At 46.0% G+C, this 23,938-nt stretch overlaps 1 protein-coding gene across 5 annotated transcripts in view; it reads left to right on the top strand.

Moving 5' to 3' along the window:
• TAF1 (TATA-box binding protein associated factor 1) overlaps positions 1-23,938 on the top strand; it is a 1,380,965-nt gene that overhangs the window by 1,277,511 nt on the left and 79,516 nt on the right. For all 5 annotated transcript variants that reach the window (XM_069612352.1, XM_069612355.1, XM_069612353.1 and 2 more), the window contains one exon: positions 4,580-4,754. In XM_069612352.1, the coding sequence (XP_069468453.1) occupies positions 4,580-4,754 (175 nt within the window). The remainder of the gene's footprint in view (positions 1-4,579; positions 4,755-23,938) is intronic.

Here is a 23,938-nt window from a genome sequence, read left to right as displayed (position 1 = left end):
GTGCATGGTGTATGTAATCCTGCATTTGCCACAGAAGCCTTCTCTTCTACCTAGGATTATTAGTATCTACGCAAAATAGCAATGCCACCTGCACCTTGGGCCACACCATGTAGTTAAACTGTAATTGGTTAGATTAAGTAATTGGTTATATTAACATGGGGTCCTGCTGGACGGGAAAGCTGCCCTTTCACTGACTCCTCTACCTCCTGGCTCATCACAGTGCCTCAAATGCATCTTGCCTTTTTTTAAAGAGCCTGGCGGGGCTGCCCCCTTCCCACCAACTCCCATACATCTTCCAGACCCTCCCAATCACTATCCCGAAGCGGGAGTTGTTGGAGATAAAAAAGGTGGTTGGGCGATTCATCTGATGGGGAAAAACCTTCGAATTTTGTGGAAAGTGCTCCTTAGATCTCGACGGTTTGGGGGTTCCATGTATTAAACGTTATTTATGGGCGGCACAGATTGCAACAATGCTAGATTGAGCATTAGAAGAGAGGTGTCCGAAATGGAAGACTCTTGAACAGGTTGGTTTGGCTCACCTCCCCTTCCTCCCGAAAGCGTTGGGGTAATTCAGCAGAACTTATTGGAATCCACCAGCGCCACCCCAGGCCATTGGGACAAAGTTTGCTCGCAACTGGGGTTTAAACATGGCCTCGGTCCTCTGCTATCCCCAGTACTATTTTATTTATTTGTTAAAGGCATGGTTTAGTAAAAAAATGTATTTAAAAAATAGATGGGCAACATAAAAAAAATATACTAGCATTCTCTCTTTTAAAACTTCCTATGTAAAATTTTGAGCTATTCAAGCTCAAAATTCGCAAAAGCAAGCACATGGGCGCATCCATTTTGTGAAATGGATGCCCTCCTGTGCTGGCTTTTGCTTTTGCGGCACTAATGAAGGAAAAGCCAGCCAGCTGTAGTAAACAAAAGCTACCGCTGGGTGGCTTTCCCTTCATTAGTGCTGTACGCGGAGGACGGGGACCGGAGACCAGAGCAGGAAAGCTGCAGCTGAATCTCGGTAAGTGCTATTTATTTAAAAAAAAAAAAATAAGCACCAGCTGCGGTTTTTTTTTCTAAGTTTTCCAGGCTGGAGGAGCCCGGAAAACTTAGAAATAAAACTGCAGCTTTAAAAACGTTGTATTTATGTTTGCTGTCGCTTTTGAAGCGACCGCAAACATAAATACAACGTTATTGTGTTGGAAAACGCTGCGGTTTTTCTTTCCAAGTTTCCCAGGGGAGCACCGGAGACCCAAAATGAAAGCCAAGGCAGGCAGAAACACAACGCGGTTGTGTTTACATGCCGCGTGGTGTTTCTGCCTAAAGCTGATTTCCCATTTGGGGCTCTCGGCGAGCCCCAAATGGGAAATGCTAAATGCTGCGTTGTTTCTGCCTAAATCTGCTTTCCTCTTTGGGGCTCTCGGGCTCCCGAGAGCCCAAAATGGGAAAGCAGATTCAGGCAGAAACACAACGCAGTTATGTTGGAAAACGCTGCGGTTTTTCTTTCCGAGTTTCTCAGGCTCCTCCGAGCCGGAGGAGCCTGAGAAACTTAACCGCAGCGTTTTCCAACACAATAACGTTGTATTTATGTTTGCGGTCGCTTCAAAAGCGACCGAAAACATAAATACGTTTTTAAAGCTGCGGTTTTATTTCTAAGTTTTCCGGGCTCCTCCAGCCCGGAAAACTTAGAAAAAGAAAACGCAGCTAGTGCTTATTTTTTTAAAAAAAAATAAATACCACTTACCGAGATTCAGCTGCAGCTTTCCTGCTCCGGTCTCCGGTCCCCGTCCTCCGCGTACAGCACTAATGAAGGGAAAGCCACCCAGCGGTAGCTTTTGTTTACTACAGCTGACTGGCTTTTCCTTCATTAGTGCCGCAAAAGCCAGCACAGGAGGGCATCCATTTCACAAAATGGATGCACCCATGTGCTTGCTTTTGCGAATTTTGAACTTGAATAGCTCAAAATTTTACATAGGAAGTTTTAAAAAAGAGAATGCTAGTATTTTTTTTTATGTTGCCTATCTATTTTTTAAATAACATTTTTTACTAGACCATGCCTTTAAGCACGCAAAACCCGAAGGCATCGAGGCGCTGTTACAACCAGTTACTTTCACTTAAGGGAGAGAAAGGGGGGGCAGAGACGGGGAAGGAAGCACATCGTTTCTAGAGTGTCATAGGTGTCGGGTGAAGTGCTTTTCTAAAGACCAATACAATTGTTCTTCTCTCAGGTGTGGTGGGAGCGAGTTCCATTGGGTGGCAGCTACGGCAGGGAAGTTGGCTCCTCTGCTTCTGGCGCGCTTGGATGTGGGCACAACTAGCCTGTGGGCGTAAGCTCTTCTTTCACTCCACGCATGGATGTGAGAGTGCATTCGTACAATGGGAGTCACTGGGTATTAAGGTTGAGAGACCGATATAAGCAACGAACACCACTCTCATTTACAGATTCCAAGGAGAAGTTCAACTTACCCGAAACTGAGCGTTTTAGGTACTGCCAACTCGGGCACTGGTTGTCCAATAATCAGGGTAAACAGTCAAGAAGTAGACCACCTGCAGGGATAGAGCTCAGGGTTCTGGATGGTTTGGAGGCACGTAAGATCTCCACCTGTTACTGCGTCCTAGAAAAAGTGTCCAGTGGAGACAAATTACCATGTATGACACGTTGGGAGGGGGAATTGGGGTTTGGTATATCAGAGGAGTCTTGGGGGAATGATATGGACTTGAACCCCTAGGAGTTCTCGCTGTATGACATTTAAAAAAGGGGCTATTAAAGTATGTTTTCGGTGGTACATGACCCCTCAAAGATTGCATGCGATTCGTCCTGACTTCCCGGATCTTTGTTGGCAGGTAATCGGGAGATCGTGCACACCTGTGATGACACTGCCCTAAAATGCAAACGTATTGGCAGGTGATCCGTTCAAGAATAAATGAAATTACAGGCAGCTTACTTCCTATATGCCCGTTGACTCTGGTCTTGGGTGATGCCCCCAAAGATGGTTCTTTCCCGCTAACTGGGCCCAGAGCGGAGCTGGTTTCGAATTTACTAATGGCGGCAAGGATAAACAGTTCACGCTTCTGGAAGACTTCGGAAGGTCCTTGCATATCATACTGGTGGGTAAAGATACAGGAAATCGTAGCCATGCAAAAAAATGACTGCGTACATCTCAGATCGAAAGGAGAGATTCTCCTGCACTTTGGCTCCCTTCTTAGATTTTGTTCACAGGAAGGAACATATGTTTTTCAGGCCACAGGTCTTGAAACACCTCTTTCAGAATTAATGTTGGTACAGAAACTGCTCCGGAGGTGGATGGTGAAGGGGAGAGGACTGGTGAAGAGAGGGGGAGGTATACTATGATGCCTAGATGTGCAAATTCTTTGGGAACCCAGAAGATGATATGGGCGTACTCGTGTGACTTTACTTATGTTACATTTGTTTGTCAGTTATTTATTTTCTTCTGGGGAGGTTATTACAAATGTAAAATGGAATTTCGATGTCTATGTAATTTCTTGTACGATTATGATGCTGTCATTATAGCATTGAAAAAAAACGACTTGAAAAAAAGATAGCGGAATTACTATGGGTTGTGGGAAGGCAGGGAATAGCTCTGGAAATGCTCCAATGGCCATATCAAGAAGGGGGGCTATTCCTTCCTGATTTTAAATGATACTTTGTGGCAACCCATAGCGGTGGTCTGGTGGGACGACTCCCCAGAGGGAGACATGAGAAGGCCACAAGGTACTTGAACGCGAAACAGACAGGGGATTGAACTTTTATGGGGCCTGATAGGTTCTACTAGCATAGCAAATATATACACTGTCCCGGGGAAGGTGTAGGGTAAAATCGCACGCAAGCTTCACATCGAGGAAACGTATAGTCTCGACTTTCGATGCAAATCTCCGGGAAGTATTTAGAAGAATAGATCTGATAAGATTACATGGCAAGGGATGTCTGAAGATCGGAGACTTCTTCTCGGATGGAAAATGACTCACCTTTGAACAATGGAGACATAAATATGACATGCAAAAGGTCTCCTTTCTCATATGTGCAAGGCAGATAGGAAAGAGGTTGGCCAGAATGTGGGGAGATAACCCAGATGAGCCGGAAACAAATCCAATACTACAGAGGATACTGACGCTAAACGAACAAAATGGGATTATCTCACAACTGTTTAAGGGCTGACAGGAAAGGGTACCAAGATGGGAATTAAGGCCAAAATCAGAGGGATGTGGGATTTGCGATATCTGAGAAGACATGGATTCGCATATAGGAGCAGGTTATAAAGTATCAAGGAATGCAAGGTTCCAATTGATTCAGTGTAATTATCTACACAGGTTATCATCTTTATTTGTGCATAGATGAGATTCAGTAATTTCTAAAATAATGTTGTCCTGTTTTCAGCTATCCAGCTCAGTGAGAGCGGCAGCGGCTCTGATTTGGAGTCTCGTGGCATGAGACACAGTAATTTCTAAAATAATGTTGTCCTGTTTTCAGCTATACAGCTCAGTGAGAGCGGCAGCGGCTCTGATTTGGAGTCTCGTGGCATGAGACACAGTAATTTCTAAAATAATTGTGTCCTGTTTTCAGCTATCCAGCTCAGTGAGAGCGGCAGCGACTCTGATTTGGAGTCTCGTGGCATGAGACACAAGCACCACATGCTGCTCGAGAATACACGCATGGGGATGGACAATGAAGAAAGCATGATGTCTTACGAAGGCGATGGCGGGGCCATCACACATGTGATCGAGGACAGCAACATTAGGCAAGTACAATATATAAACTGCTCCCCTTTAGTTATTAACTCTTTTCTTCTAAAGTGTCAGGTTTGCACCATTGTATTGCCCTTCACTCCCCATTCTGCTCCACAAGCACGTGGGTTGTTTTTTGTGCAGTCTCCTTTATAAAGAATACTCACAGTATATATTACCCTGCAAGCAAAGAGACCGGTTAAGTAAATGCGTGTTCTGCATCACCTTCCCCAGAACGACAGTAAGGCAGAGGTGTTGTCATGGATCCTGCTTACTTATTGCTAGGCCGTAAGCCTGAAACTATAAGCACTTGCACTTTTTGCCTTTTCCCTTTTCCCTGAGTATTTTACTATTGTTTTCCTTGTTACCTCCTAATATCAGGCCTCGTGAAAGTCAGGACTCTGTGATATGACGGGAAATGTTAACCCTCTGAGGACTAGGGATCCCCAAAGGCACTGTGTTCCCTGAGTGAGTAACCTATCATGGTTACATGTCTTGGCTCCACTCGTTATGAGGGAGGGGCATTATCTAGTAGAGTACTGTGTTCTGTACCTAGGGAGTGTCTTAAAGGATCCCATGTCTTAATTTCCAGTACTGAGATTAACAGCTCAAATGTGCCCCCTGTAATACAATGAATTGGATGCAGATGTTGCAATATATTGTCATGGCCTCTGCTTGCCAGGATATGGATGTTAATATGAACAGTCAGGGCCTCTGCTTGCCAGGATATGGGTGTTCATATGTGCGGTCATGGTCTCTGCTTGCCAGGATATGGATGTTCATATGTACGGTCAGGACCTCTACTTGCCAGGATATGTATGCTAATGTGTGCGGTCAGGGCCTCTGCTTGCCAGGATATGGATTTTAATATGTGCGGTCAAGGCCTCTGCTTGCCAAGATATGGATTTTAATATGTGCGGTCATGGCCTCTGCTTGCCAAGATATGGATTTTAATATGTGCGGTCAAGGCCTCTGCTTGCCAGAATATTGGTGTTCATATGTGCGGTCATGGCCTCTGCTTGCCAGAATATTGGTGTTCATATGTGCAGTCATGGCCTCTGCTTGCCTGGATATGGGTGTTCATATGTGCGGTCATGGCCTCTGCTTGCCAGGATATGGGTGTTCATATGTGCGGTCATGGCCTCTGCTTGCCAGGATATGGGTGTTCATATGTGCGGTCATGGCCTCTGCTTGCCAGGATATGGGTGTTCATATGTGCGGTCAGAGCCCCTGCTTGCCAGGATATGGATATTCATATAATGATAATGATGTGTTATTTATGTAGCACCTTAATCCAAAGCGCTTTACAGAGCACATATTTACATACAATATCACCCAACCGAAATTGGTACTCATTTATCAACCTCAGAAGGATGAAAGGCTGAGTTGGCCTTGCCGGGATTCGAACCTGCGACCTGCAGATCACGCTCAGATCGCAGCAGCGAGCGCTCAACCCGCTGAACTATCTTACTGGCGTATGTGTGATCATGATATTTGCTTGCCAGTATATGTATGTTAATGTGTGGGTCAGGAACCCTGCTTGCCAGGATATGGAAGTTAATATGTACGGTCATGGCCTCGGCTTGCCTGGATATGGGTGTTCATATGTGCGGTCATGGTCTCTGCTTGCCAGGATATGGATGTTAATATGTGCGGTCATGGCCTCTGCTTGCGAGGATATGGATATTCATGTATGCGGTCGCAGTCTCTTCTTGCCAGGATGTGGATGCTAATATGTGCATTCATGGCCTCTGCTTGCCAGGATATGGATATTCATATGTGCGGTCATGGTCTTTGCTTGCCGTGATATGGATGTTAATGTGTGGGTCAGGAACTCTGCTTGCCAGGATATGGATTTTAATAGGTGCGGTCATGGCCTCTGCTTGCCAGGATATGGGTGTTCATATGTGCGGTCATGGCCTCTGCTTGCCAAGATATGGATTTTAATATGTGCAGTCATGGTCTTTGCTTGCCGTGATATGGATGTTAATGTGTGGGTCAGGAACTCTGCTTGCCAGGATATGGATTTTAATAGGTGCGGTCATGGCCTCTGCTTGCCAGGATATGGGTGTTCATATGTGCAGTAATGGCCTCTGCTTGCCAGGATATTGGTGTTCATATGTACGGTCAAGGCCTCTGCTTGCCAGGATATGGGTGTTCATATGTACGGTCAGGACCTCTACTTGCCAGGATATGGAAGATAATATGTACGGTCATGGCCTCTGCTTGCCAGGATATGGGTGTTCATATGTACGGTCAGGACCTCTACTTGCCAGGATATGGATGTTAATATGTGCGGTCATGGTCTTTGCTTGCCGTGATATGGATGTTAATGTGTGGGTCAGGAACTCTGCTTGCCAGGATATGGATTTTAATAGGTGCGATCATGGCCTCTGCTTGCCAGGATATGGGTGTTCATATGTGCGGTCATGGCCTCTGCTTGCCAGGATATGGATATTCATATGTGCGGTCATGGTCTTTGCTTGCCGTGATATGGATGTTAATGTGTGGGTCAGGAACTCTGCTTGCCAGGATATGGATTTTAATAGTTGCGGTCATGGCCTCTGCTTGCCAGGATATGGGTGTTCATATGTGCGGTCATGGCCTCTGCTTGCCAGGATATGGATATTCATATGTGCGGTCATGGTCTTTGCTTGCCGTGATATGGATGTTAATGTGTGGGTCAGGAACTCTGCTTGCCAGGATATGGATTTTAATAGGTGCGGTCATGGCCTCTGCTTGCCAGGATATGGGTGTTCATATGTGCAGTAATGGCCTCTGCTTGCCAGGATATTGGTGTTCATATGTACGGTCAAGGCCTCTGCTTGCCAGGATATGGGTGTTCATATGTACGGTCAGGACCTCTACTTGCCAGGATATGGAAGATAATATGTACGGTCATGGCCTCTGCTTGCCAGGATATGGGTGTTCATATGTACGGTCAGGACCTCTACTTGCCAGGATATGGATGTTAATATGTGCGGTCATGGCCTCTGCTTTCCATGTTTTGGATGTTACTATGTGTCGCAGTCTCTTCTTGCCAGGATGTGGATGCTAATATGTGCATTCATGGCCTCTGCTTGCCAGGATATGGATATTCATTTGTGCGTCATGGTCTTTGCTTGCCGTGATATGGATGTTAATGTGTGGGTCAGGAACTCTGCTTGCCAGGATATGGATTTTAATAGGTGCGGTCAGGGCCTCTGCTTGCCAGGATATTTGTGTTCATATGTACGGTCATGGCCTCTGCTTGCCAGGATATGGGTGTTGATATGTGCGGTCATGGCCTCTGCTTGCCAAGATATGGATTTTAATATGTGCAGTAATGGCCTCTGTTTGCCAGGATATTGGTGTTCATATGTACGGTCATGGCCTCTGCTTGCCAGGATATGGGTGTTCATATGTACGGTCAGGACCTCTACTTGTCAGGATATGGATGTTAATATGTGCGGTCATGGCCTCTGCTTTCCATGTTTTGGATGTTACTATGTGCGGTCAGAGCCCCTGCTTGCCAGGATATGGATATTCATATAATGATAATGATGTGTTATTTATGTAGCACCTTAATCCAAAGCGTTTTACAGAGCACATATTTACATACAATATCACCCAACCGAAATTGGTACTCATTTATCGACCTCGGAAGGATGATAGGCTGAGTTGGCCTTGCCAGGATTCGAACCTGCGACCTGCAGATCGCGCTCAGATCGCAGCAGCGAGCGCTCAACCCGCTGAGCTATCTTACTGGCGTATGTGCGGTCATGATCTTTGCTTGCCAGTATATGTATGTTAATGTGTGGGTCAGGAACCCTGCTTGCCAGGATATGCAAGTTAATATGTGCGGGCAGGGCCTCTGCTTGCCAGGATATGGATGTTCATATGTGCGGTCATAGCCTCTGCTTGCCAGGATATGGGTGTTCATATGTGCGGTCATGGCCTCTGCTTGCCAAGATATGGATTTTAATATGTGCGGTCAGGGCCTCTGCTTGCCAGGATATTGGTGTTCATATGTACGGTCATGGCCTCTGCTTACCAGGATATGGAAGTTAATATGTGCGGTCAGGGCCTCTGCTTGCCAAGATATGGATTTTAATATGTGCGGTCAAGGCCTCTGCTTGCCAGAATATTGGTGTTCATATGTGCGGTCATGGCCTCTGCTTGCCAGGATATGGGTGTTCATATGTGCGGTCATGGCCTCTGCTTGCCAAGATATGGATTTTAATATGTGCGGTCAGGGCCTCTGCTTGCCAGGATATTGGTGTTCATATGTACGGTCATGGCCTCTGCTTACCAGGATATGGAAGTTACTATGTGCGGTCATGGCCTCTGCTTGCCATGTTTTGGATGTTACTATGTGCGGTCAGAGCCCCTGCTTGCCAGGATATGAATATTCATATAATGATAATGATGTGTTATTTATGTAGCACCTTAATCCAAAGCGCTTTACAGAGCACATATTTACATACAATATCAGCCAACCGAAATTGGTACTCATTTATCGACCTCGGAAGGATAAAAGGCTGAGTTGGCCTTGCCGTGATTCAAACCTGTGACCTGCAGATCACGCTCAGATCGCGGCAGCGAGCGCTCAACCCGCTGAGCTATCTTACTGGCGTATGTGCGATCATGATCTTTGCTTGCCAGTATATGTATGTTAATGTGTGGGTCAGGAACCCTGCTTGCCAGGATATGCAAGTTAATATGTGCGGGCAGGGCCTCTGCTTGCCAGGATATGGATGTTCATATGTGCGGTCATAGCCTCTGCTTGCCAGGATATGGGTGTTCATATGTGCGGTCATGGCCTCTGCTTGCCAAGATATGGATTTTAATATGTGCGGTCAGGGCCTCTGCTTGCCAGGATATTGGTGTTCATATGTACGGTCATGGCCTCTGCTTACCAGGATATGGAAGTTAATATGTGCGGTCAGGGCCTCTGCTTGCCAAGATATGGATTTTAATATGTGCGGTCAAGGCCTCTGCTTGCCAGAATATTGGTGTTCATATGTGCGGTCATGGCCTCTGCTTGCCAGGATATGGGTGTTCATATGTGCGGTCATGGCCTCTGCTTGCCAAGATATGGATTTTAATATGTGCGGTCAGGGCCTCTGCTTGCCAGGATATTGGTGTTCATATGTACGGTCATGGCCTCTGCTTACCAGGATATGGAAGTTAATATGTGCGGTCATGGCCTCTGCTTGCCATGTTTTGGATGTTACTATGTGCGGTCAGAGCCCCTGCTTGCCAGGATATGAATATTCATATAATGATAATGATGTGTTATTTATGTAGCACCTTAATCCAAAGCGCTTTACAGAGCACATATTTACATACAATATCAGCCAACCGAAATTGGTACTCATTTATCGACCTCGGAAGGATAAAAGGCTGAGTTGGCCTTGCCGTGATTCAAACCTGTGACCTGCAGATCACGCTCAGATCGCGGCAGCGAGCGCTCAACCCGCTGAGCTATCTTACTGGCGTATGTGCGATCATGATCTTTGCTTGCCAGTATATGTATGTTAATGTGTGGGTCAGGAACCCTGCTTGCCAGGATATGCAAGTTAATATGTGCGGGCAGGGCCTCTGCTTGCCAGGATATGGATGTTCATATGTGCGGTCATAGCCTCTGCTTGCCAGGATATGGGTGTTCATATGTGCGGTCATGGCCTCTGCTTGCCAAGATATGGATTTTAATATGTGCGGTCAGGGCCTCTGCTTGCCAGGATATTGGTGTTCATATGTACGGTCATGGCCTCTGCTTACCAGGATATGGAAGTTAATATGTGCGGTCAGGGCCTCTGCTTGCCAAGATATGGATTTTAATATGTGCGGTCAAGTCCTCTGCTTGCCAGAATATTGGTGTTCATATGTGCGGTCATGGCCTCTGCTTGCCAGGATATGGGTGTTCATATGTGCGGTCATGGCCTCTGCTTGCCAAGATATGGATTTTAATATGTGCGGTCAGGGCCTCTGCTTGCCAGGATATTGGTGTTCATATGTACGGTCATGGCCTCTGCTTACCAGGATATGGAAGTTAATATGTGCGGTCAGAGCCCCTGCTTGCCAGGATATGAATATTCATATAATGATAATGATGTGTTATTTATGTAGCACCTTAATCCAAAGCGCTTTACAGAGCACATATTTACATACAATATCAGCCAACCGAAATTGGTACTCATTTATCGACCTCGGAAGGATAAAAGGCTGAGTTGGCCTTGCCGTGATTCAAACCTGTGACCTGCAGATCACGCTCAGATCGCGGCAGCGAGCGCTCAACCCGCTGAGCTATCTTACTGGCGTATGTGCGATCATGATCTTTGCTTGCCAGTATATGTTTGTTAATTTGTGGGTCGGGAACCCTGCTTGCCAGGATATGGAAGTTAATATGTACGGTCATGGCCTCGGCTTGCCTGGATATGGAGGTTCATATGTACGGTCAGGACATATGCTTGCCAGGATATGGTAGTTAATATGTGCGGGCAGGGCCTCTACCTGCCAGGATATGGATTTTCATATGTGTGGTCATGGCCACTGCCTGCCAGGATATGGATGTTAATATGTGCGGTCATGGCCTCTGCTTGTCATGATATGGATGTACATGTGTGTAGTCATGGCCTCTCCTTGCCAGGACATGGATGTTTATATGTGTGGTCATGGCCTCTGCTTGCCAGGATGTGGATGCTAATATGTGCGGTCATAGCTGCTGGCAAGGATATGGATGTTAATATGTGCAGTCATGGCCTCTGCTTGTCATGATATGGATGTACATGTGTGTAGTCATGGCCTCTCCTTGCCAGGACATGGATGTTTTATATGTGCGGTCAGGGCCTCTGCTTGCCAGGATATGGATGTTCATATGTGCGGTCATGGCCACTGCCTGCCAGGATATGGATGTTAATATGTGCGGTCATGGCCTCTGCTTGCCAGGATGTGGATGCTAATATGTGCATACATGGCCTCTGCTTGCCAGGATATGGATGATATGTGCATACATGGCCTCTGCTTGCCGGGATATGGATGTTAATATGTGCGGTCATAGCTGCTGGCAAGGATATGGATGTACATGTGTGTAGTCATGGCCTCTCCTTGCCAGGACATGGATGTTTTATATGTGCGGTCATGGCCTCTGCTTTCCATGTTTTGGATGTTACTATGTGCGGTCAGAGCCCCTGCTTGCCAGGATATGGATATTCATATAATGATAATGATGTGTTATTTATGTAGCACCTTAATCCAAAGCGTTTTACAGAGCACATATTTACATACAATATCACCCAACCGAAATTGGTACTCATTTATCGACCTCGGAAGGATGATAGGCTGAGTTGGCCTTGCCAGGATTCGAACCTGCGACCTGCAGATCGCGCTCAGATCGCAGCAGCGGGCGCTTAACCCGCTGAGCTATCTTACTGGCGTATGTGCGGTCATGATCTTTGCTTGCCAGTATATGTATGTTAATGTGTGGGTCAGGAACCCTGCTTGCCAGGATATGCAAGTTAATATGTGCGGGCAGGGCCTCTGCTTGCCAGGATATGGATGTTCATATGTGTGGTCATGGTCTCTGCTTGCCTGTATATGGATGTTAATATGTGGGGTCATGGCCTCTGCTTGCCAGGATATTGATGTTAATATGTGCTGTCGGGGCCTCTGCTTGCCAGGATATGGATGTTTTTATGTGCCGGTATGGCCTCTGCTTGTCATGATATGGATGTACATGTGTGTAGTCGTGGCCTCTCCTTGCCAGGACATGGATGTTTTATATGTGCGGTCAGGGCCTCTGCTTGCCAGGATATGGATGTTAATATGTGCGGTCATGGCCTCTGCTTGCGAGGATATGGATATTCATGTATGCGGTCGCAGTCTCTTCTTGCCAGGATGTGGATGCTAATATGTGCATTCATGGCCTCTGCTTGCCAGGATATAGATATTCATATGTGCGGTCATGGTCTTTGCTTGCCGTGATATGGATGTTAATGTGTGGGTCAGGAACTCTGCTTGCCAGGATATGGATTTTAATAGGTGCGGTCAGGGCCTCTGCTTGCCAGGATATTTGTGTTCATATGTACGGTCATGGCCTCTGCTTGCCAGGATATGGGTGTTCATATGTGCGGTCATGGCCTCTGCTTGCCAAGATATGGATTTTAATATGTGCAGTAATGGCCTCTGCTTGCCAGGATATGGGTGTTCATATGTACGGTCAGGACCTCTACTTGCCAGGATATGGAAGATAATATGTACAGACATGGCCTCTGCTTGCCAGGATATGGGTGTTCATATGTACGGTCAGGACCTCTACTTGTCAGGATATGGATGTTAATATGTGCGGTCATGGCCTCTGCTTTCCATGTTTTGGATGTTACTATGTGCGGTCAGAGCCCCTGCTTGCCAGGATATGGATATTCATATAATGATAATGATGTGTTATTTATGTAGCACCTTAATCCAAAGCGTTTTACAGAGCACATATTTACATACAATATCACCCAACCGAAATTGGTACTCATTTATCGACCTCGGAAGGATGATAGGCTGAGTTGGCCTTGCCAGGATTCGAACCTGCGACCTGCAGATCGCGCTCAGATCGCAGCAGCGGGCGCTCAACCCGCTGAGCTATCTTACTGGCGTATGTGCGGTCATGATCTTTGCTTGCCAGTATATGTATGTTAATGTGTGGGTCAGGAACCCTGCTTGCCAGGATATGCAAGTTAATATGTGCGGGCAGGGCCTCTGCTTGCCAGGATATGGATGTTCATATGTGCGGTCATGGCCACTGCCTGCCAGGATATGGATGTTCATATGTGTGGTCATGGTCTCTGCTTGCCTGGATATGGATGTTAATATGTGGGGTCATGGCCTCTGCTTGCCAGGATATTGATGTTAATATGTGCTGTCAGGGCCTCTGCTTGCCAGGATATGGATGTTTTTATGTGCCGGTATGGCCTCTGCTTGTCATGATATGGATGTACATATGTGTAGTCATGGCCTCTCCTTACCAGGACATGGATGTTAATATGTGCGTTTTTAAGAAGAACGGGCTCCTGGTGGTGACAATATTCTGCCCAGGAGGGCTATACAATCATCAGATACAGATAAACGGGTCAGTGTAACCAGTATCCCCTCTTAATGTTCATTTTCAAAACACAGAATATGTAAGTACCACACCTCAGTTGTAAAGATACTTATTTTTATGATTAGTAGCATTAATTCAATCCAGAGCACCAAATTATACACATAGAGCAAAGGAAATTGCAACACAAAACAAAACGCAAGTTAAATTTCTCGCTCAATGGTACATAAAGTCAACATAGTACAAATTATGCTGTCGATAGTCCAAACGACAGGAGTCATCTTCACATAAAAAATTGTAATAGGTACATATAATGAGCAGTACACATAAACAGTGAAACCATTCGTGACACTGTGATTCAAGAATTGTTGTCAACACCACAGTGTTTCAGCCTTTTACGGGGGCTATAGTGAAGCCATGTTCTTATACGGGCCTTCGTCAGGACAAGGGTGGACGGTGGCGTCTGGGTGTTCAGTCAGTGCTGTGAAATTGAATGAGGCAAAAATGAGGGAGTGCTGATAAATGTTGATTACAAGAGCGTGATTTAATCACGTGGTGTCCCTCATTTGGTGGACGCAGCTTACCTTGTGGAAAGTATTATGGCCACAGGTGTGGGTCCAGGACCTACAATGTTTCTTCGCGTTTGATTATTGTGCGCCTATTGGAAAATAGAAGACAAAAAGGGGCTTACTGTATCCCTAGTCTATCAAAACACTTATTCTCAATTATGAGTGTGTGATTGAAAAAAGCTTACCTTTTTCTGGTTCACGTATGCGGGCCGTGTTATGGCCAGAGGCGAAAATAGTTTAAGTTCACTGGCCTGCAGTGTTTCTTTAGCAGCAATGATATTGGGTGCCTGTTAAAAATAAAAAAAAACAAGGAATGTAGGGACGGACTTAATTTATCCCTGATCACTCGTGAGCATCGACACATCAATATCAAGTTATATAAGTATGTCCGCGCTTACCTTATTAAAGGTTGCGTCAATGTGCCGGGAAGTAATGCGACAGAGACTCTTCTGCTGCGGTTGCCGGAACTAATCTGTTGTTCCTATAAGAATAAAACGAGTTACCTTAGCTCTGGAAAAATGGCTCAAAGGTGAACCGTGCACTTTTAATTTAAACATGCAGATGATTTACAGATCAGATTGACCCAAACAGGGTATCCCTGCAAAGCCATCAGAGATGCAAAGAAAAGAGCTGCTCATAACCCCAGAGATATCTGTCTAGAAATCAAGCCAAAAAAAGAACTCGATAGGATGGTCTGTGTCACCACGTACAGTCCTCTTAGCGATCCCATACAGAAAACCATGAAGAAAAATTGGCACCTGGTAAAACATAGCGGGTCATTGAACAAAATCCCATGTTTTGCCTTTAAGAAAAATCTAAAAGAATCCCTGGTCCATCCCTGGTCCACACCTTACTGGAGCTAACCGTACGTAACAACACTCTGTGGAATCTAGCCCCAATTGTAGGCCACTTCAAATGTGGAAAATGTGTGGCATGTGCCCTCACACTTCTGAAAAAAACCTTTGAATACAAAACTATCAAGTGGACTATGGGAGAACACACCAACTGTAACACCAAGGGCGTGATCTACATCATTGAATGCCTGCTCTATGTAGGCAAGACTATTAGACCGATTAAGATGCGAATTTCTGAGCATCGGTCATGTATCAGAAACAAGATCCCTGACAAACCTTTGGTTGATCACTTCATTCTAAAAAACCACAAAGACACAGACCTGAGATGGTGCATTTTACAAAAATTGACACCCACAGTGAGAGGTGGAGATCTGAACAGGACATTGACCCAATTAGAACAAAGATGGATCCATAAGTTAAATACTGTGACACATGTATTAAATATATCGGTTGAGTGGAAATCGTTTTCATGAAATCGTCTGCACGATCCTTAGGAGGTGACGAGCCTGCTCACGATACTTCCTCATTTGTGACGTCAGTTAAGATACAATTGTTATGTACAACACATTGATATATATATCCAATCAGTGCCTTTCATGAATTTTAGGGCAGAAGGCCATCCCCATTCGTAACGATAGGGATGGGCACCCTTCTCTTGCAATGACACGGACATATATCTTGTTTGGCCCGGTCATACCTGAACACTAGTCCCTGTTTTGTGGTCATTGGCCTGACAGCGCTGCAGCTGTAACCTATATATGCACCACGCAGTCATAGGACAACCAATCGGCACCCGGCACCGAGATCGGTGAACCAGGGTCCCCACCATTCCAACTATGCATCCCATGAGGTGTACACACCAGCAATCAATAACCATAAATAAAAAAAAGTTTGCCCGTCCGTTGCCATGGCAACGTTGCAAACATACAAAATTAACACCATGACTATTACACATTTTTGACAAGGTGCAATGTAAATTCATTGGTTTATGTTGCTTCCTTCTGCATAAGCGGCTACACCACGATGTGAAAAACCGCCGTACCAACAGTCACAAAGTGGCCGCTGCTATTTATGGACAGGGGTACCATGGCAACGGCTTTTGCATCGCCGTAACTCCGGCTGCAGTGCCAGCGACCCCTTTCCTGTGAAAGCACAACTGTAAGTGCTGCACCCGTCTCAAGACCCTGAGAGACCCACGGGCTATCACAAGAAAGCCATATCCGCCTGCACAGTACGTTGCAGCAACCGAGTCGGAATACAAGCCTGATTCACATGTAATTAAATTACAAGTGCACAGTTTACCTTTGAGCCATTTTTCCAGAGCTGAGGGTAACTCGTTTCATTCTAATAGGAACAACAGATTAGTTCCGGCAACCGCAGCAGAACAGTCTGTCGCATTACTTCCCGGCACATTGACGCAACATTTAATAAGGTAAGCGCAGACATATTTATATCACTTGATATTGATGTCTCGATGCTCACGAGTGATCAGGGATACATTAAGTCCGTCCCTCCATTCCCTGTTTTTTTTATTTTTAACAGGCGCCCAATATCATTGCTGCTAAAGAAACACTGCAGGCCAGTGAACTTAAACTATTTTCGCCTCTGGCCATAACACGGCCCGCATACGCGAACCAGAAAAAGGTAAGCTTTTTTCAATCACACACTCATAATTGAGAATAAGTGTTTTGATAGACTAGGGATACGGTAAGCCCCTTTTTGTCTTCTATTTTCCAATAGGCGCACAACAAACAAATGCCAAGAAACATTGTAGGTCCTGGACCCACACTCATCTGCCTGTGGCCATAATACTTTCCACAAGGTAAGCTGTGTCCACCAAATGGGGGACAGCACGTGATTAAATCACGCTCTTGTAATCAACATTTATCAGCACTCCCTCATGTTTGCCTCATTCAATTTCACAGCACTGACTGAACACCCAGACCCCACAGTCCACCCTTGTCCTGACGAAGGCCCGTATAAGAACATGGCTTCACTATAGCCCCCATAAAAGGCCAAAACACTGTGGTGTTGACAACAATTCTTGAATCACAATGTCACAAATGGTTTCACTTTTTGTGTACTGCTCATTATATGTACCTATTACAATTGTTTATGTGAAGATGACTCCTGTCGCTTGGATTATCGACAGCAGAATTTGTACTATGTTGACTTTATGTACCAATGTGCGAGAAATTTAACTTGCGTTTTGTTTTGTGTTGCAATTTCGTTTGCTCTATGTGTATAATTTGGTGTTCTGCATTGAATTAATGCTACTAATCATAAAAATAAGTATCTTTACAACTGAGGTGTGGTATTTACATATTCTGTGTTATGAAAATGAACCTTAAGAGGGGATACTGGTTACACTGACCCGTTCACCTGTATCTGATGATTGTTAATATGTGTGGTCAGGGCCTCTGCTTGCCAGGATATAGATGTTAATATGTGCGGTCATGGCCTCTGCTTGCCAGGATATGGATGTTACTATGTGCCGTCAGCGCCTCTGCTTGCCAGGATATGGATATTCATGTGTGCGGTCACGGTCTCTTCTTGCCAGGATGTGGAAGTTAATCTGTGCGGTCATGGCCTCTGCTTGCCAGGATATGGATGTTAGTATGTGTGGTCATGGTCTCTCCTTGCCAGAATATGGAAGTTAATATGTGCGGTCATGGTTTCTGCTTGCCAGGATATGGATGTTCATATGTGCTGTCAGGAATTCTGCTTGCCAGGATATGGATCTTAATATGTACGGACATGGCCTCTGCTTGCCAGGATATGGGTGTTCGTATGTACAGTCATGGCTTCTTGCCAGGATATGGATTTACATATGTGCAGACAGGGCCTCTGCTTGCCAGGATATGGATGTTAATATGTGTAGGTAAGGATGTTAATATATGCGGTTGTTAAGATGAATTTGTAAACTCTGACCCAGTGGGCAGAAGTTTAAGAGGCCACCCTAGTTTAGTGGAACAGGGGACCCTTCTGACAAACAGACCTATCTACTGCAGCTTGGCAGGCGCTCAAGACTAAGGGCCTCATCACGAGTTGGGCTGTATTCCCGGCTGTAATACCGCCTACTGTAATAGCCCTAGCACCGACCGGTCTGGTGGTATTACTAGTACTAGTGTCGGGTTGGTGCACTCTGGATAGTGTTCATTAATTTTATGTGCACGAATCCTAGAAAGCAGGAAGTGGTTAATGACCTGATGAATGAAGAAGACCAACTGCCCTTGTTGGTTGATGTCTGAGGTAGCAAAAGTTCTTAGAGAAATTCGAAGTAATTAGCAGAATTGGATGAGTCTTTGGTAAGGTTTTAAAGGCACTTGAGCAGAGTCAGTGAGAAAGTGCCCAACGTCTCCCCTTCTCCTTACCACCATATGACACTTCAAAGCATAAAGGAAGCACCGAACATTGCGATGCTTAAGGGTTGACCTTTGAAGTGAACGGATGCAAGCCATTTGATGCCGTGCTGAAAGAACGCCAGCTCTGCGGGATATGGGTAGTCAAAAGAAATCCGTTTAGGAACGGAAAAGCAGTTTCGTAACGAAGTGAAAACAAACCTGATACCGCTATGATGGCAGGCAGTGGTTTGTATAGTTCTTGAATAGGAGCCAAAGTCGCAAGGAGAATGCAGAGTTAAGGCACCAGCTTCTGCCGTAGAAACAAACCATAATGAGAAGCAGCAAACGGAAGCTTCCGCACTGCTAAATACGTAACCACGTGACAAGTTACGTATCACGTGATGTGACCGGCTTTTCTACTGGAGGCGCCGCAGATGTCTCTTTCCAGGCAAGGTATCGAATTGTCTCCACTTCGTATAGAATGGTCTAGCCGTTCTATATGCAGAGTGTGAAAGTGAAGTCTGGGCATTATGAAGATTCTGCAGGTTAGAAGGTGCAGGCCGCCTAGCAGGCATGACAGTAGTCTTAAACACTTGTTTATCTAAATACATTTATTATAGGCCTATATAACTAAACCTAAAACAACCACAGTAATAATTAAACAGTTACCACACACGCCTTACACTGTGTACCATATATACAAATTTGTTTCGCCTAATACGGATAAGGGGGAGAACGCACCCACAACCGGTAACAGAAGAGGTAAGTAAACCCAATTATCACATTAGGCAGTTCTTCAAAGTCGATCCCTAGCTTATGCAGTCCAGTCACAACGCGCGGCCATGCGTAAGAGTGAAAGTGGGTCCACTTCAGGGAGCTGTAGCAGTTGAGGAAGAGGTTGAGGTGATGGAAGAATAAAGCCCTCTTATTCAAGGAGGGTATACCCTTACAGGAAGACCGACTTTCGCAGTTTGGGAATAGCTGAGGAGCGCAGGCTAGCCCAGCTAAAGTGAGTATCTTTTCAGGGATTCTCGTGTTTGTAAAAACAAATGGCTGTGCCAGGGGGCCACCGGTAAGTGATGCAAGTACTCACCGGCCCTCGACACAATCCGTGCCAAACTTTGCTAGTCTCGTCGCTTGTATGTTTAACTCCTGCAGTTGCACATCGCTCTGGCTCTCAGCGGCTGTGGGACGGGACTATCGTCCATGGCGGGACAGTAGCCTTTTCTCTGCTCTCGAAGAAGAGCGGAAGATGGGTCCAGTGCAGCATGTCTCAGGGCACAGGCGGGCAGGTCTGCAAGGCACTGTGAGAAACCTGCAGGCTTTCTCACTTAAGGACCCCAGGGATACTTTGTTTAGGTGGCCGCCAGACCCTGTGGGTGGATCAGTGTGGGAGGATCACCTGAGCAGGGGGTCCTTGGGGACAGTTGGAGGAATGCCCTCGGAGGAGATGCTGTATTCGTCCTTTCTGATAAACCCCTACCTTACACTTCCTCCAGCTTTATAGGTTGTTATGAATCCCGTCCCGTTGCCCCTCCCCAATTCCAACAGGTACTAACATTAAAGGTTGGCGTAGGAGACTAAAATATATCCCTATTCGACATCCCCACTGTCACTATGGGACATTATCATCTAAAACCCATTTACCTACAACCACACATCTGCCCCCTTCACCATGACAAGCACTTACAGAAGTTTCCCTCCATCATTAGGGAAAACTACAACTCTCATACTTCCTTCCCATTGCCTTCTTTCAAAACCACTGGGACGAAGAAGAGGAGGAACAGAGTTATGAAGATTGCCCTTAGGAACCAATGTACCATGGATTCTTGTGTGCAGTCTCCATCTTGTCCCATTAACGAGGACAGGCAGAGTCAGGCCTCCCTTTTCAACCACCCACACCTGACTCCAATTAACACTCCCTGTCAGTATAAAAGGTGGAGCACTGAGACGCACTTTGAGCGAGCTGGGGATGCAGTGTGGACCAGAGGAGCTGAAGAGCAGAGGAGAGCGCTTACAGAACCCTGGAGAGTCTGCAAGGGAGCTGAGGGCCAAGACGCTGATCCTGTGTTGAAGGGCTGGAGCAGGGCTGAGGAGCTGTGCCTTCCAAGAGACCGAGAGGGCAGATCATGTCCTGCTGAATCTGTCCACAGAGATGCTTGTTTCCACAGGCCATATGGAGGGAAGAAAGCCCAGGAACCCGAGGGGCAGGTGGAAAGACCCTGACCTTGACCCACAAAGCTCCAGAGAATTTTCTAGCCAGAGCTGCGATAACCAGTTGAGTCTCATGGCAAGAGATAGGAAATCCTGGTGAGCGTGTGTGGGACTGGAGCGGGAACCTGTGCATTGAATTTGAGAAAAAAAGCAGGATATAAAGACCCACAAAAGGCATTATGGGACTTGAGGTTCTTTTTGAAACTAAGTGAAATTGAACTGTGAAATAAAGTAGCAGAATGGTCAGGCGGAGAACCAAAGTACACCCATTCGAAAGACATTGTGCACTGTATTTAGGCCCGACAGAGGGAAGCTTAAAGGAATTGAACTCTGGTAATCTTTTCCGAACCAAACAGGCTTGAGCCGGACAGAGGGAAGCCTACATAAGATTTTTATTTGAAGATGTTATATGAAAACTGTGTTCGAATCTGACAAAAGTTGAGAGACTTTGTAATCTCCGTGAGGCCCCGACTTGGGTGAAGAAAACCTTACGGATTGAGTGTGAAGAAGGGTACATAAACTCTGGATAAAGTATTGAGGCATTGCAAGGCTGAAGAGAGCCTGAGAAAATTGTGCAAACTGTTGAATATGGTCAAATATTTGGAACTGTGTAAAAGCCTATGAGTACCATAGGGCATAGCAAATGCTAAAGAACAAAGCTAGGGCAAGGGAACCCTGAGAAAGTAAATTGAAACTGTTTGAGCCTGAGAGGGGGTAACCAAGAAAGAAGTTGAATGTGAGAGGCTGGGGCCTGGTTGAGGGGGGCCTATAGAGACTTAAAAATACACTTTCTCTGGAACTTTGGTGTTTGTGCTGAAAAGCTGGAACATTTGGACTGTTCTTTGGAGATGGAGTATGTGAATGCTAAGCAGGCTCTGGAGGGCCGAGCCAGCTACCCCAGGTGTACTCGCATAGCAGAGTGCATCCATAGGTAACGTGCTATACAACGTGGGCAAGAATCTTTATATGCCATTTTGACATCCTTTTGTTTCCCACTGATTTTCTGTTTGCATTACATTTCGCTATTTCACTTGTATGGTATTCGAGTGAGGGCAGGCAATAAGTTTGCTAGTTTACTTGTTATTCTTTTGGACTAATTACAGGCTAGGACTGTTTTCTTTTATTTAGATGGTAGAGTGTGCTCCCATCTTCAGTGTTAGGGCAAGACAGGAGTTCTCCAAAGCCCTTTTTTTGTATATTTAATTTGATTGTTTTAAAGAAAACAGTGAAGAAATACAAATTAACTGGGGGGCCGTCTATAAATGGTTCAAACACTGGAACTTCAGTGTATTCTTGTTTTCCCCCTCCCCCCCAACCCACCCCCAGGTTTCTGGCGAACTTCCCAAATTAAACATGAATTTTCGGTTACAGAAAAAACAGGCAACTCAAGTGAGTGGTGGTCTAGCACATGTCTTCAGAAACTCTGATTATGCTCATTAACTACTTCTGTCTCTACCGGGACTGAGACGGACTATCATGGGCCTGTGTGTACCGCCTTAACTCCCTCCAAAGCTTCTACATAATTGCAGCCATTCCCCGTCAAGGTTCGAGCTTCCTCCATGAATTACTGCTGTAATCTTTTCCATGAGGTAAATGTCCCTTGCCGTGTGCGACCATTTCTTCACACTGCGAAGGTCCCTTCTCTACCAATATCTTGCACGGCATGCTTTTGCCGCTAGTAGTAGAAAGTGGACCATAGATGCCATTGGTCCTCATGTTTGTTTAGTCCAAAAAGTATTAACGTGGGTTCCCGTCCCCAGTACCCCTTCTGCGTCTTTTGAGGAAACCCAACTGTTTTTCAGGGTCTTCCCTCAGGTGAGGGACCATCGCTCTGAGCTGGGCTGCTATGTAATACACTCCCAGGTCTGGGAGCCCCACCCCCTACCCCTCGGTCTTTCAGCTGTATCAGTGTGTCATAATCAACACTGGGTTTCTGGTTCTGCCACAAAAACAGCATCATTCAGGCTTTAACTTCTCTCAAAAGGGTCTAGAGGGCCCTAATTTGTAGCATCTGGAACAGGTAGAGGACCCTCGGGAGGAGGTTCATTTTTAGACCATTGAACATCCCCATCCACGAGATTTGTCCTTTACCCCATTTCGCCATTTTATTAAACAATGTATTAGAGAGGTGGGTAGTTGGCCTCTCCCAGATGTTCCCCTGGCCTGACAATGGTGACTGCCAGGTAACGTATACTTTGAACTTGGATTTCCATCCCTAGGGGCCGGAGCGCCTGCACATCCCTTTGGTCGTCTCTTGCGAAGGGGAAGACCACTGATTTTTCTTTGTTTACCTTAAAACTTGAGAAGGACCCATATTCCTCAATTCTTTCTAGGGCCGCTGGGGTTGAACTCAATGGGTTCGCCAGGTGTAACAAGTCATCGTCGGCATGCAGACACACTGTGAATTCCTGCCCCCCTACTCTAATCTCCTCCACCTGGGGGGCCCTTCTGAATCATTCTGCAAGCACTTCCATTGTGACTGTAAACAGGAGTGGTGAGAGCGGGAAACCCTGCATCGTACCCCACTTCAGGGAAATGGGCCTTGATAACCTCCCATTGACCGTTAATCGGGCTACTGGAGATGCGTTGGATCCCCTACAGGAAATGGTCTCCCAGCCCATATTTCTGCAGTACCCCATAGACAAATCTCCAGTCAACCTGGTCGAAAGCCTTCTCAGCATCTAGGGCGATCAGCACTAGGTTGCCCTCCCTGTTCACTGCCGCCTCCATCAGATGCAACGTTTCGTGTACTTTATCGTCTCCCTGGATGAACCCCACCTGAATTGAGTGGACCAATTTTGGCATGAGCCCCTCCATTCTAGTGGCTAAGACCCTGGTAAAGATATTTGCATCGACCTGCAAAAGGGAAATTGGACAGTATGATTTACACTTCTTGGGGTCCCTTCCCTCTTTAGGTATAACCGTTCTCAAAGCTCAGCCAAACGAGGGTGGAGCCTTCCCTGTGGCCAGGATGTTATTAAACAGTTTAGCCAGATGTTGGGCCAAGATACCTGAGAATGCCTTATGGAATTCGATCGTGTACCCATCGTCGCTGGGGGCCTTGCCCAATTTCAGACGACAAATGGCTCTCAATACCTCTTCCTGAGAAATCGGCCTTTCCAGGGTTGCAACCTCACAGTCCTGGAG

The sequence above is a fragment of the Ambystoma mexicanum genome, chromosome 5p (genome assembly GCF_040938575.1).
Source record: "Ambystoma mexicanum isolate Mex_15411 chromosome 5p, UKY_AmexF1_1, whole genome shotgun sequence".
In the NCBI taxonomy this organism is placed as follows: Eukaryota; Metazoa; Chordata; class Amphibia; order Caudata; family Ambystomatidae; genus Ambystoma; species Ambystoma mexicanum.
Note: the sequence above shows the minus strand (reverse complement) of the source record. Positions and strands in the feature narration are given on the sequence as shown.